Here is a 15,701-nt window from a genome sequence, read left to right as displayed (position 1 = left end):
CAGAAGGACAGCTTTGATAGACAAAGGAAAAAGAAAAAGGTAAGGGGAAAAGTCATCCTGTTTTCATCCATCTCACCTGCATAATTCGCTGTGATAAATCAGTTGAAGCTGAGAGGTCAAAAGTAGAGTTTGTGATAAAACTAGGAGCAGAATCATTGGATTTGGCTTCTCAGTTGCAGAAGGCAGAGAAACAATAAATACAGAAAGATATAGCAGGTGAAAGGTAATAGTTAAATAGAGTAAAAATGTGTTTCTGAATAAAGGCAAAAAAGAGAAATGTTTTCACAGCAAAACATTTGATGAAAAAATCCTCAAAATGTAAACAAATTTATGGAAAAAGTTTTATTTTCTCTCTCAGAGTTAAATACTTATGGTTAAAAAAAAAAAAGAAGCAACAAATGTGTGTATTGTGGGGAAAAAAAAGCTGGTAATGTTTTTGGCTGTTCATGTTTTAATACAAAAACTCTTTTCTAAGACCAAAACACAACATTATTTTATTTTTTTTACCTTTATCACAGCTGTCCCCCGTGTATCCGCTGCTGCATTCGCAATATGGTTTCCCAAGTCCTGAAAGCCTGCATTTGCCATGTTTACACCTGATGGATTGGCATGGGTTAAACAGCATTTCCTCTTCATCACAGAGGACTCCCCCATGTCCCTGCAGGCATTTACAACTGTATGAAAACGCATTGATCGGCAAGCAGGTACCATGCACACATCTACAGGGGAAACAAGCCCAAGAGAATAAAAATAAATTATTCATCAAAGTTCAGGCTGAGCAACATTAACTACAAATACTTTGGACTGTACTCAGAAGAAATTGCTTTTGTTTCTAATGGACTTTTTCAGTGAGATGCAGTGAAGTGGTTCATAATTGGTATGCAGGTTTACACAAAACGAACTGCAGTACAGAACTCTACCTCACCAGAAAAAAGCCACTGTAGATGTGTTATGGAAGATTTTTACAGGACACAGTTATTAAAACCAACATTTCCTGTCTACCAAAATTTTCAGCATGCTTTTTAGAATTAAGGAGAGAAAAAGGATACTCACCTGAAATTCTGGTTCTTGTATAATTTGAAAAAAACATTGTCACTCACAAAGTATGGGGCTCCCAGCACAAAGACAGGTCAGGCACTTCCTAACTGAAACTCTTCTGACCCAAGCAATGGCAGTTTCAAAGCTGAACACATGCTCCCCCTTCAAATACAATAGTCTGCCAACTGCCAGTACTGTGGTCATATAATGTATGAGGCAGGTCTTCACTTCACTGAAAGCCAACAGCCCTCATCTAGTACTCGTGCAGAAACTCACACTAGATGAGACTGCATATTAACAAGTCTCACTCAAGTGATTAAACTAGCAACTCTCTGAGATGAGCTGTGGTAAAGTTTGTGGCAGGCTCAAATGTTGTTGTTAGACAAAAAAGGCTGTTAGTTAAGCTGCATCTGCTAGGTTCTGACATCCAGTATGGGAACACATAGCTGGTCTTACCTCTCTTGAGAGAGAGGTGGTGGTTCCCAAAAGGAGGATGTTTAATTGCCTGTTCCTAGGTGTAAGCTGAAGATTTGGGGAATTCATCTTCTGAAAACATCACCAATGACTTGGAATAAAATTACTTCCCTTTGTTCATTTGGTGATACAAGGTCAATAACTTTCTTCCTAGAAATAATATTATTTTCTTTAACTGTTGTCTCGATACACAGGTTTTCTATCTACATACTGTTTCCTAGGGAGACCACAGTGATGATTCTTCTGTAGGGAGGAATGCAATCCTGACATTCAAGGTCACAGTCACCCTCCCTAACGGTTCGCCTCTCATAATGTGTTTCCTCTCTATGTTATAAGATCCCTGAGCCCACAACCTCCTTAGTAAGTTGTGGCAGTCAACTAAATAAATATACATAAAAATAAATGAAAAGCTTTAGATGAAAATAAATAAATCACATTTGACCTAAAATAAAATCCTTTGTTTCTACGGGTACTCCTTCAGTACAGTAAGAAATTTGGTAAAATTTAAAAGAATGTACAACACTTTTTAACTGACAAACTTGCATTAACTATTTAAAACTGTTTCAGTTTATAAACATCAACAAGTTCCACTCATCAATGCAATCTATGTTACAATTCTACATCTGTACCTTAATTCTGTGCAAGTGCTTTAGCATGGTGTAACTAGGAGGAAAAAAATATGGAAGTCAGTTTCATCACATGATATGTGAACGGAAGGCACAAAACACAGCCTCCTGCACTGGGGTCACAACAACCCCATGCAACACTACAGGCTTGGGGAAGAGTGGCTGGAAAGCTGCCTGGTGGAAAAGGACCTGGGGGTGTTGGTTGATAGCCAGCTGAATATGAGCCAGTAGTGTGACCAGGTGGCCAAGAAGGCCAACGGCATCCTGGCCGGTAACAGAAACAGTGTGGCCAGCAGGACCAGAGAAGTCATCCTTCCCCTGTACTCAGCACTGGTGAGGCTGCACCTTGACTACTGCGTCCAGTTTTGGGCCCCTTACTACAAGACTGATGTTGAGGCACAGGAGTGTGTCCAGAGAAGGGCAATGAAACTGGTGAAGGGGCTGGAGAAGAAACCTTATGAGGAGCAGCTGAGGGAACTGCTGTTGTTTAGTCTGGAGAAGAGGAGGCTGAGGGGAGACCTTATCACTGTCTACAACTACCTGAACAGAGGGTGTAGCGAGGCAGATGTGTGTCTTCTCCCAGGTAACTAGTGATACAACAAGAGGCGATGGCCTTAAGTTGTGCCAGGGGAGGTACAGATTGGATGTCAGGAAATACTTCTTCACTGAAAGGGTTCTCAGGCACTGGAACGGGCTGCCTAAGGAGGTGGTTGAGTCACCATCCTTGGAGGTATTTAAAAGATGGCTAGATGGGGTGCTCGGAGATATGGTTGAGTAGTGTATAGGTACAGTTGGAGTCAATGATCTCAAAGGTCTTTTCCAACCAGGAAATTTTATGATTCTATGATATCCAGTTTGGGATTAAAATCTGCAAATACAAAACTTAACTAATAGTTTAGGCACCTCCAACTTCCCTGTTATGCAGGAGTCCATATTTTTGAAGCAACTATGTTCCCTAAAAATTTCCAAATTGTTCCTGTGGTTGAAATCTGATATTCCAAGACTGTTAGATAAAGCAACTCAAAATTGAAGGCTTAGTATCACAAAGGAGATAGTTTTTGTTTAGTTTCCATTGTGTTTAGCATTTGATCTGTTCACCATTTACAAAACAACCACTTATAGGACATCTGATCTATGACGTTATTCAGGTGACACTGACATCATGTCATACTCTATACAAGCTGGTTTTGATATCAAAGCAATCTGTGTCAGGACCTTTGGCAAAGTTCTGCCTGACTTAAAAGATGATTAAATCTTAGCTAGTGTCAGCTCCCATACTTTTGCTTCCACCTGTTCTTTGAAGCCCTAAATTTCATCTTCAGACTGTACTGAAAGGAACATTAAGCTAAGTGCAAACTCTCAGGCACAGTTTCATCTTATCTAATTTTAGGTACCTATGTCAGGCGCTCAAGTCAAATGTATGATTGCTATAAGCTCCCCACACAGTCATGGAGATAAACGAGTTTATACAGAGGGTGATTAGATCACCAGAGGTCTAATTTAATCTTTAGAAATGTGTTTATTCCTTAACTGACTATAGAGCAAACTGGTCACTATGTTCCTAAGTCAAGCACCTAGATTTAGGTAAAAAAAATCCAAGCCTTAAGCCTTATCATGATGTGCAGGGATCTCTAAAAGATCCTCTACATTTTTGAAACAGAGATCACAGCGACAAGTCTGTTTCTCAGATGAAGTGGAATGTTATACTGTGTTAGGCAGACAAAATGCATCTATTTAGTAGACAGGATTTAGAGATTAATCAAGAAATACAGAATCAAAATCCCCAGGAACTAAAGAACAACAAGACCCTTCTTCACTCTCACAAATAAAAAATTTTGGTTTGTCTTTCTTTCCTAAAAGCTCACAACACTGTATACAGCTGAAGCAAAACCAATACTTTCAAGAGCTAACAAAATACTAATGTTGTGCTCACTTAATTCTATCCTTGATACTGCCTGTATCTGACACTTGCCAAGTTTTGTAATTTACTGCACGCTGCACACTGTTCGGGTGATGATGTGTATGGTTCTAAGAACCTATAAAGAATCTAATTTTTCAAGGATAGTTCAAACAAATTCTTTGGGTTTTCTCATTATAGGACTTTATGGTTCCAATTCCATGTTATTTTTGACTCCTAAAGTATAAAATGGATGTGATAGATAACACATTGTATTTTTTAACCTCCTGTGACTTCTTTATCTCTTAATTTACCGTGAAAGAGAACAGGGTAAGAAAAACAATGAAGCGCTATAATTATATGCCTCAAAAATTCACTGCTGTGATTTTGAGAAGAGTTCAAAACTTAATGGTACTGAAAGAATCCATAACCATTGTAAACAATGCTAACTGCACCATAAAGCATACTAACTGGCATATAAAGTTTTAAAGGGTCAGACTCTCCACACATACTACGTGAAAAGATCACTTAAAAATCATTTTATATCGGCATCGAAAATCATCTGATCAGAATCTCTTAGCAAACTAAGGCCACTGGTCCGCAAAAGTTATATAGGCACTGAAAAAGCATCAGCTAAAAGCTCCAAGCAGACTTACTTTACTCTAACAAAAAAAGAAAAAAAGAAAAAAAAAAATGTTTGTCAAACCATAGTAAGGGCGGTGGTAAGGCCAAAAAGAACCAAACGGTATCTTGTTTCTCATGACCAATAAACCTTGAAGAACTTTGAAATTCTGAACTTCCTGATCTTCTTATGCTGGGAGACCACGAGTCAAAAAATTGAATCTGTCTTTATAGTAAATTTAAAAGATAAATATGTATAGATATCAATCCTCTCATATACACATATAGACATATCTTTTGCTCTCTCTCTACACACATATATATGCATGACCTTCTCTATAAACCTACATAGCATGTTCAATCTAAAATGTTCTAGTCAAATCAGCAAAAAGAATTAGCACTCATGGACTTAAACAGAAGTTTACCACAAAGGTTGAAATCTATTTCCCTGCTAAAACCTGGGGTACTGTGAAAATATAAAAATATTAGATATCGATTGTATCAAGTTTTTGAAACATGTTAGAGAACAATAATTGTATTTCCTCATTCTATACGATATAAATAAGGAAATAGATTTTTTTTCCATTTGCAACTTCTTCTAAATTATTTTTGTACCAAGTGTCAATACCAACACTTGCAACAGTGTAACTCATTACAGAAGTAGCCCATACAGAAGTACGTAAGAGCATATGCCACACTTTAGGCAGAACTTCAGTGAGATCTGTGTATCTGCTCCCCTAATCTGGGGACTTTTCCTCATTAAGTTTATGGAAAGAATATACTATCACCTGGGCACTGTTTTCACTTTTACATGCCCAGGATATTTTGTTTCTTGTTGAAAAAAGTGTGAACTTTTATGAAAAAAATATACATAACAGGAGAGTTATATACATATTACACTACTGTTCTGACTTGAGAAAGAACATACTTATTTCCAAGACATGGGTCATTAGTTTGTTGATCACAGAGGGGTCCAGTCCATCCTCCTTCGCACTCACAGGAAAAGCCTGACTGGCTGGTAGCATGGCATGTTCCATGCACACAAACTTTCTTATGACAAGGCTCGCAACCTGGCAGAATTCCCACTTGTAGTGGCACATTTCTGAAGTCCTGGAGTTCGCTGTTGATATAGAGATTACGGATGCAACCATGGAAGCTGGTGCCATTTTGTCCTGGAGATTGGCGTAAAGCTGCAATGTTATTTTTCACAGGCATGCCTAGGAAATAAATAATAGCAAATTATCAATGTAGTCTTTGGTAAAATTTTCTGTACAATTTTATCTATTTTTTAAACTTTAAAATAAATATTTTTCCTAATTAATTATTCTTAGATATTTAGTCTATAACCATGAGCAATGATCTACTATTTGGAAATTGTCTTGGCTGTCAAGCATGCATGTAAACTAGCTCCAGACCTGTAACTCTCTAGGTCCGACTAAAGAGATGTATCTAGGACTTCATACAGGAATCTCATAACTGTGAAAAGGTTCAGATACATGCCTGTTTCTGACCTAGTGCACTTAAGTCCAGGATAGTACATAGTTTCTGAACCTTGGAAAAACAAAAATTGTTGAGATTTATCAGTTGATACACGATTTTTATAAGCTGCTAAAATACTCAAATCCAGAGGAATTTAGTAGGACCAGCACATAAATTTGGAGCTGGCAAACACATTTCTAATGTGAAATTTTGCTAGTGAAAATTCTTAGAAAGAAAAGCTCAACAGGAAGAGGTTCCATTACTTTCAAAAATATTTTTGTTCGGCACGTCCCAAAAATAGATTAATAAAAAAATCCTCTGTTGTAGTCTATAATTATTACAAGTGTAATGAGAGCAGGATGTATTTGTGATACAGTTATCCTGTTGTGATCAATTAATAATTTAAGACTAATTCAGAAGGAACATTAGAGTTAAACATTGTTTCCTTGTAAAAATGAAGTTTCTTCTACCTCTACCCCTGGTTTTTTTTTTTTCTTTTATCTTATTGCCAACATACTGGCCTATATTAGTTAGTCCTTAAGATATTACAGTCAAGTAATTAATACACAAATGCCTAAATATCTCCGGAGACTAATAAGGAAATCAAAATGTACGGAGCATTAAAAAAGGATCTGTTTACCTGAAAAGAAATATGCTTATTAGCTGCATCAGTTTATTCATAGACAAAATTAACAATTTTCATTCTGTTACTTAGTAAGATAACAACCACAGAAAGAGGTAATGTTCTGCATAGTTGCTCCTTAACCATGTAAACTGGTCCTTCTAATGGTTTTATATAGTTATTTTTAAGAGTTAAGAGTAATGCAGAAGTGCTATGCAACCTAATGAAGTAGACCTACATTTCATTTAGAGGTTATTGTAATTTCATTTGTGCTAAGCTTCAGTGACTATAGAAATGAAGAATATTGCATCCATACTGGTGAAGAGCCTAATCTTCTTTCATCTTACCAGTTAAGTAAAATAGGCTTGGGACTATTATATTAAAGGACTCAGACTGCAAACAATCGTTATTTTCCACTTTCTCAAAACTATGTGCCATATTTGCAAAATCCAAGGACAAGCAGAGTCATCAAAGCCTCTTCACCTTGATGTCTCCCTTGAAAGCAACACTCAGCAAATGTTTAGGCATATGGCCTGAGGTATCCAGTAGCAGAATAAATGCACTGACTACATCCATTGTAAAAATAAAAGCTGCATAAAACTAAGCACACTGATGCAATGATTAACTAGATGTTATACTTTTAAGTGTCAGGAAAGTTGGATATGGGAAATATGCATCACAGCAGATAATATGAGGTATATCACATGTGATTCAGAGAATTTTTTGTTTATGATCTCTAATATGGAAGACATTTGGAAACCTAGTGCAAGCATGTACACAAGTTTTTAGCCTATACAGTTTTGCTCCTTCTAGCAAATTAACAAGTGTTACAAAGCCAAAGTGTGTGCAAAAGCTGCTCATATTCTTTAGAAATATTTCCTAGAAAATTTTTAGATACAAGTTCTTTATCAGTTAGGAAAGAACTGCCATAGAAACGATGCAGACAAATAATTTCAGTTCTATTTTCTGAAAGGTGAGAAAGTAGATCTCGTACCCTTCTAAGCTTTTGGTCACTGAACCTGACTACAGGTAAATTTTCAGATTACTGCTCAAGAAGGCAAATGGTAAGACCCCTATTAAATAACAGTCACACAATAATACTGTCAAAACAAGTATCTCATTCAGAAGCTGCTAGAACAGAGCAGGCACAAATGAAAAGCAGCTGATGCCCTACCTGTCTCAGAAATAGGGTCTTCCATGAAACAAGGTGCCACTCTCAACTAGTGAAATATGTTCTAATTTCTGAGAGAAGAATGTGAAGTATCAGTGAAGTCTGTGACCCCTTTGAAGAGTTTTTGAGAAGAAACAGACTGTCCCTTAAGACTTCTTACAAAAAGCCATGGGCTTTCAATATGATTTACTGAAATCTGTTATAGAAAGACTGAAAAATATCTAGTGTGGGTATTCTGACCACACAAGAGAGCCATACAGTTGGTAAAAGGTCACAAAAAAGAAAAAAAAGTATAAATCAATTAGCCCACTTTCTGTAAAAGTAAAGCTAAATTACTCCGCCCAAATCAATCCAAATATTGTGACCCAAGAATAACATTAAAAAAAAAAAAAAAGGGATGGGGGGGGAGGGAAGAGAGAGAGAGGATGAGAGAGAAAGAAAAAAAAAACATACAAGGGCTTGCTGTCAAGTCTGAATTTCATCCTGCCAGCTGAGGTGATGCTTACCAGAAATGCCATTTTAACAGGAAGGTGATAAGAGTAAGTGTAAGCTACATGATGATATAGGTGTCAAACTAAGACTTTGGCAAAGATAAAAATACTGCATAAAATCCTAGTGAGAATCTGAGTTCTTAGCTGATGTAAATGTGTGATTGAATTCTCTAAAAATTCTAGATACAGCTGGATAAGAAAAAAATCAAATGAATCTCATAAAATGGGTAATATAAAATAAAAGAGTGAAAGTTAACTGTCTCAAGAATTCTAAAGATCATAAATAGATAAACATAGATCAAGAACAGAAAAGTTTAAGACCTGAATATCAACATATTGGCTTTTTGCTTTATTTTGTAATAATGTGGTTCTAATAAAGGTTTGCATTTTGTCTGGGACCAACATTTTCTATGAGAGCAGAAATAATTGTCTGCTTGGAGCCTGAATGTGAAGAATAGAAACAGAAGGAACAAAGGGCCTCTCTACAGAATATGCACTAGGACAAAAAAGACTGCTGCTCTTATGTATCAAACTATTGAAGGAAAAGGTTATTTCCAAAAATAATTTCTTCCAATACTTCAAAATGATGATGCAGATTACTATGATTCTTCTAATGGAGACACAGCTCTCCAAGGTTAAGCAGCAAGGAGGAGAACCACATGTCACAAAACAACAATTAAGTGTTAGCATTGCACAGAATAAATGTTTGTAGTTGGCAGTCTAGCCTCATTTCATTAGAAGCTCCCCGTAACAGACAGGGGGATCATTCTGCATGAAGTTGATTTTTCAAGAAGTAGTAAAATTGGCCTTGGCAGTCATTAAATAACAAAATGATGTTGACAATACATTTAAGCAAGCACACAGTGTCTTATTAGAATCTAGATTCATTTCTCCTTCCAAAAAATGTGGATAGAACACTATGTAAACAACACTGTAGAAGAGAGACACATGAAAAAATGCAAATGTGCTTCTGCAAGGCAATCCTCCTTTGAAGATTCATGATATGAAGCAACTTTAAAGGCAGATCATACATCTGATAATTCAATTCTTTTCTCATCTGGTATGGGGAGTGATGACTAATGTTGAATTCTGTCTTGTAATTCATCCCATCATTGATGGAAGGAGGCAATGACAAAATATGAAAAGATTTTACAAAAAAGCTGAAGTGTTTCAAGGGAAGAATGGGGATTTTCAGAGACAAAAGTCAACTTACCCCTCATCACTTGTAATTGAGGCACTTGTTATACTGTTTTACAGGAGAAATAGACTACTGATCTGAATCACAGCAGCTTTCTGTTTTTTCTCCCCATTAGAGATAAATCTAAGCAGCTATCCTGACCTTTTCTGTGTATTTAGAAAGAGAATAAATAGCACCTGTGCTAGAGAAAATAGGCATCTCATGAATGTATTACTGGTAGCATAATTTTTTGCAAGATGCTGAAGTTTAAAAAAACTTAGACAGAAAACAGTTCTTAAGAATTAGATTGAAAAACAAAGTAAGCATTCTTTTTACAGAAAGAACAGATCAGAAGTACACTCCTTCCATGTCATATACAGAGCATCACATTAAACTAAGTAGAAGATGAAGACTGTTAGAAGATCAGCAGTATTTAAAAGCCATGCTGAATCTCTGATCACTAGGAACTTAGACTTGCGACCAAGGACAGACAGTAAGAGGGCATAAAGTGGTGGCTGAAGTTTCTGAGTCTTTTACCTAGGTTATGGAGGCCCATCAGAAATTCAACAGAAACTGCTGGTTAAAACATGGGCTTCAATCCATAGCTCTACAGAGTAAATTGCAGCAAAGGATCAAAAAGGTTTCAAATAGTATATCTCCACAATCACCTACTACCAGATATGTGTACAGTGTAATACAAATATAAAACATGATCAAAACAGAACACTACCATTCTACACTTTCTGAATAGGCATTACTTCAGGTAGATAAACAATATTAAACACACTTCATAATAATAAAAAGCTACATAACAGTAGAAAATTATAGAATTTTACAGTGGGCATCAAATATCTGTACTGATAAAAAAGCAACAGGTGCAGTTTGAGGACATACTATTTAATAAAATTGAAACTATTGAGATTAACTGCTGAAGTTTCATCTTAAGGTGTTATCTCAATGAATGAGTGTCTTACCATGTGTTTATTAATGTATGTTACCAGACTAAATTAGCTATGATACTGTTAGTAAGAAGCAGTAAGATACTCTTACCTCCTACATACAGCGGAGAATCAAAATTCAGAGTGGACTGCTTGGACAAATTGGTAATTATCTTGGGGCTTCCTCCATCAATAGATAAAGACAGAATCTGATCCATAGCTAGCAGCTCCACAATGTGGAAATTGCCATCATTAATAGTTTCCACACTGCAAAATAAACATTAACATTAATTTTATATGGTTGATGGTCTGGTTAGAACAGTTTTTGGTCTTCTTCCCCTTTAATAGTTAATATAGCTTTGGAATAGAACTTTTCCAGGAGTGCAGTCTCCTGAAAACTAGATTTTAAGCAAAGACATGCATGTATGCTTAAGAGCTAACACAATGTAACACTCTATCAGTAACACTCTATTAATAATATGTATTGTAAACTAATAGCCCTTTTGAATTCAAAGTTATTTCTGTCCTCATCAAGTAACGAACTGTGTAAATATAGATGATATTCTAAACATCAGCTGAAATTCATTCACTAGGCAGGAAGCCGAACACAAAAACATTCAGAGTTCTACAACCATGATCAGAAGGCTGGAACAGTTCTTCTATGAAGAAAGGCTGAGAGAGTTGGGTTTGTTCAGACTGAAGGAGAGAAGGCTCTGGGTAGACCTTACTGTAGCCTTTTAGTACTTAAAGGGGGCTTATACGAAAGACGGAGAGAGACTTTTTACCAGGGCATGTAGCAATAGAACAAGAGGCAATAGTTTTAAACTAAAAGAGGGTAGATTTGGGTTAGATAGAATCTAGGAAGTAAAAGAAGACGATGTAAAGAAGAAATTCTTTAATATGAGGGTGATGAAACACTGGGACAGGTTGCCAGAGAAGTTGTGGATGCCCCATCAGTGGAAATGTTCAAGGTGAGGTTGGATGAGGCTTTGCACAACCTGATCTAGTGGAAGATGTCCCTGCCCATGGCAAGGGAGATGGAACTAGATGATCATTAAACGTCCCTTCCAACCGAAACCATTCTATGATTCTAATGTTATTTCAAGACAGTATTTGCACGTGGGTGCGTATGCATGTGTGTATCCTACATGTTGCATAGCATTGGGTTGACATATTTTGCCAAGTCTGAAGGGCTGAGTTGACTCAGTGATATATAAACTTACTATTTAATGGAATATGGAACTGCATCTAACCTTAGTCCTGCCAGACAAAATCACGTAATTGGTCCAGACAGCTCCAGTCATGCTATCAATAAATTAATTTGTTATCTTTATTGGGCATGGTTATTTCTGTGTGTTCTGCTTCTGGCAGTACAGTGAATACTGTATTTGTTTTTTTTTTTTCCTGGCCTACATATACCATGTCCTTCTGCTTACTACACAAGATATGAACCCACTACTAGGTGAATGCCCGAAGGGTGTCATGCAGAAAAGGTTTCTTTCAAGCATGGTGTTTATGCTGTGTAAGGACAAGCCTACATGTTATTAAGTACACAAAATGGCTGCCTGTGTTTACCAGCCTCAATACCTACAAAGCAAATGTTTAAGTGCAGGGTAACTACTCTGCACCTCAACAGAGTTTAAGTACATCAGGGAAAGAAGAATATTACTACTCAATGCTGGGACCAGACATATCATTGTACTTACATTTCTAACCCATTTTCCGCTCGAGAATTAAGAGCTGAATGTATGGCTGCATGGAAGTTATGACAATGAGCTGTAGTCCAGAGACCAGACATTATAACCATTCCCATGAGAGCCTTTATTTGCTTCAGGGCACCATCAAATAAGTGAGCTTAAGCCTTTGAAAAAAAGTTATTTAAAGGAACCAATTGTATGATAGCCTGAGATGGACTGAACAGTCATACAATCAGTTAGCTCTTCTCATTAGGAAAGCAGCATAGCTGAAAGGGATTAGCTTCCTAAATCTCTAGGCAAAAATCAAGCAAATTACCTTATAACATCCTTAGTGATGCTTTAATTAACCAAACTGCTTTTGTCCTGGAACAGATCAGAAGCACTCACATGGTCATTTACAGCTGTGACATATTAAATAGCTTATTAGCTATTTATTACCAACTCTAACATGTGGACAGGCTCAGCTCAATATGGATAAAAGATCTGCATGGTAGCATGTATGCTTTACATAAACTCAGCTCTATGTGAAAGTGCAAACACAACAGAGCAGACACTGGCAGAATAAACACTTTTCAGGAGTGGGCAGGAGAGGGACTGCCAGGTTCCATGGGGAGAAGGAAAAGGTCAGGGTTCATCATTCCTAAAGAGTGAGGTCTATTTAAGGTATTAAGAGGTTTGTTGGCTGTGATCAAGGAATAAGAAAAGTGCCAGGATTAATTTATTTAACACTTTTCAATGAATCTGGGAAAAAAGTTGTGCTACGAAATCAAAATGCATATGACTTCCTGACTTAAGTAAGCAAGAAACCCTAATAGAGTGTTCTTGTTCCAAGGAAACTTATGTAATTTTACAACTTACTAACCTTTCACACAACAGTATTTAAAAGAATGAGAGCAACACAAAACATGCATTTTTATAGCAAGAGGTAATTTCAGGGATGTATAAAACATAATGTGTAAAGGGAATGTGTCTCTGTTAAGAGTGATTATTAAAAGCTTCTATTTTAAACTAAAAATTTACTGCAGAAAGAGGAGCTCTCCCAGGTAAGGGTGGTTTAAATTAAAGAGGAAATAAACACAGGGCATATCTGTGCAATATTCCTGCCAATGCACTTACATTACTTCTAACCCATTTCCCATTGGAGAAATGAGAGCCGAATGCATAGATCCTAATGAAAAGCTGTAAGAAAAACTGATTTAAAGCTTCTGGAACTCTGTAGAAGAATAATGATTTGGGAAGAAATATTCCCATGTTTCCAATAAATATATGATGAAGACTAGTTTATGGAATGAAAAGTTTGGGTTAGGTTTTTTTGTTTGTTTGTTTGGATTTTTTTTTGGTGTAAAAAATACTTAACATTTAAAAATGGACACCCAGACAGAACAAAACCCAACTGGATCAACTTTTCCCAAATAAATATCTCCAATGAATTTTTTTTCTTTATTGGTCTTGGCACTGCCATCATCTCATCTCGTTACTCAGATTGACTGATGAGTGCCTGTGGGATGATGGCTCTTTCTGCCATAAATTCCCATTGGTAAAGCAGTTCTCATTCACTCGACACAGCCAGACTGCTGTTATTGTTGATTTTCCATATTTATCATGATTAAATAATCTGTAACTTTGTTTTGTTGCTACTGCAAGCACCTCTGTAGGCTTTACAGCTCCCATTTGACTCCTTTTCAACACACCATTTCATGACTGACATTTATATTATAAAACTTCTTTTTGAATCTCTCTATTGGCTGGTTGGTTTTTTTATTTTCTATTTTTTTATTTTGGCCTCTGTTTCATTGTTCAGCGGAGTATGATCTGTCTTATTCTTTTTCCTATACTATCTATGAATCTTCACTTCCATAATGAAATCTTCTCAGTTTTTAAATTTCCTTTCTGTCCTTCTCACTGTCAGCAACTTCCCATCTTAATTTGCAAGCTATCTACACCGTTACCAAATGGTTCTTAAACCTCATTGTTCTTAAACTTTATGAGTTAAAATTTTTTTTGTCTTCTTAATCTCTCTCTGACAAAACATTAATTTGTCTTATTTTATAATTTATCACCTATTTTTACTGGGTCAGGCTGGGATGGAGTTAATATTCCTCATAATAGCTGATACTGTGCTGTGTTTTAGATTTGTGACCAAAACAATACTGATAACGCATTAATGTTTTAGTTATTGCTGGATAATGTTTGCAGTGTCAAGGCCTTCTCTGTTTCTCACTCTGGCCCCCAGTGAATAGATTAGGGGTGTGCATGAGGTTAGAAGGGGATACAACCACACAGATGACCAGAACTAACCAAAGAGATATTCCATGCCATATAATGTCATGCTCAATAGTAAAATGGAGAGGAGGAGGTATTGAGGTAGGTTAGCCATCTTCTGCCTGGGAAATGGCTAAGCATCGATCTACCCATAGGAGATGGTGAGTGACTGCAATTGCAGCACTTGCTTTGTTTTCTTTCTTTCTTTCTTTCTTCCTCCACTTTTCCTTTGGTTATTAAACTATTTTTATCTCTCAACCCATGATTTTTCTGACTTTTACTCTTCCTTTTGTCTTCCCCTGTCCCACTTGGGGTGGAAGGGGAGGTGAGTGAGTGGATATGTCGTGCTTAGCTGCCTACTGAGGTTAACCCCTGACACTATTTCACAATATTATTTTAGCTATTTATAATTTTGGTAAACTGTTTCTTCTAAAAGTTTCCATACTCAATGGTACCTGAAAAGGACTTTTACTTTTCTAAACAGATCAGAGAGTTTCCCAAACTGAAAGGAACACACTCCTATCTCTTATGCTTCTACTAACCCTGCTTTGCAGGTCATGACATTTGTCAGTGGGCTGGCACCATGTCTATCCATTTGTCATCTTTCTGAAAATCAACTGAGGCAAGGTGTTAAAATCTTGAAAACACTGAAATCTGCAGAAATTGGAGGGCTAGATCCCCAAATTCTTTGTCCATGTTGGCTATATTTCAACACACAGATGATTAGTACCTTCCCTCCAGCTGTACTTTTGGGCTGCAGTAGTACTTGCTGGATCTGGTCCTGCCAACCCATTCAAAGAGAAGGTGTTGCATTAGCTAGATAGAGGTTACATGGACAGAGAAAGAAACTGTGTGGTTCTCATTCCGAGGAACCAAAATTACGCCTACAAAGAAGGGAGAGAAAGAGGTAGGACTGGACAAGAAATAGTTTGAATAAAGCAAGAATCACAGAATTGCCTAGATTGGAAAAGACCTTTAAGATCATCAAGTCCAATCATTAACCTAACACTGACAAGTCCCATGGTTTAGTCCCTGACTAAACCATGTCCCTCAGCACTATGTTTGCATGACTCTTCAATCCCTCCAGGGATGGGGACTCCACTACTGCCCTGGGCAACCCCTTCCAATGCTTGAGAACCTTTTCAGCAACGAAATTCTTCCCAATATCCAATCTAAACCAGTATTCCAGGTGGGGCCTTAGGAGAGCG

The 15,701-nt window shown here is 37.0% G+C and overlaps 1 protein-coding gene across 1 annotated transcript in view; it reads right to left on the bottom strand.

Annotated features, from left to right (window-relative positions):
* The window catches only part of LOC104521874 (slit homolog 2 protein-like), a 13,240-nt gene extending 2,438 nt beyond the window's left edge, over positions 1-10,802 (bottom strand). Inside the window, exons 1-3 of the mRNA XM_010164035.1 lie at positions 10,647-10,802; positions 5,585-5,873; positions 508-719 (exon numbers count right to left, since the gene is read on the bottom strand). Coding sequence (XP_010162337.1) covers positions 508-719; positions 5,585-5,873; positions 10,647-10,752 — 607 coding nt within the window. The 5' untranslated portion in view covers positions 10,753-10,802. The remainder of the gene's footprint in view (positions 1-507; positions 720-5,584; positions 5,874-10,646) is intronic.
* Positions 10,803-15,701: the final 4,899 nt, after the last annotated feature.

This window comes from Antrostomus carolinensis, unplaced genomic scaffold, assembly GCF_000700745.2.
Source record: "Antrostomus carolinensis isolate BGI_N321 unplaced genomic scaffold, ASM70074v2 scaffold6380, whole genome shotgun sequence".
Classification (NCBI taxonomy): Eukaryota; Metazoa; Chordata; class Aves; order Caprimulgiformes; family Caprimulgidae; genus Antrostomus; species Antrostomus carolinensis.
Note: the sequence above shows the minus strand (reverse complement) of the source record. Positions and strands in the feature narration are given on the sequence as shown.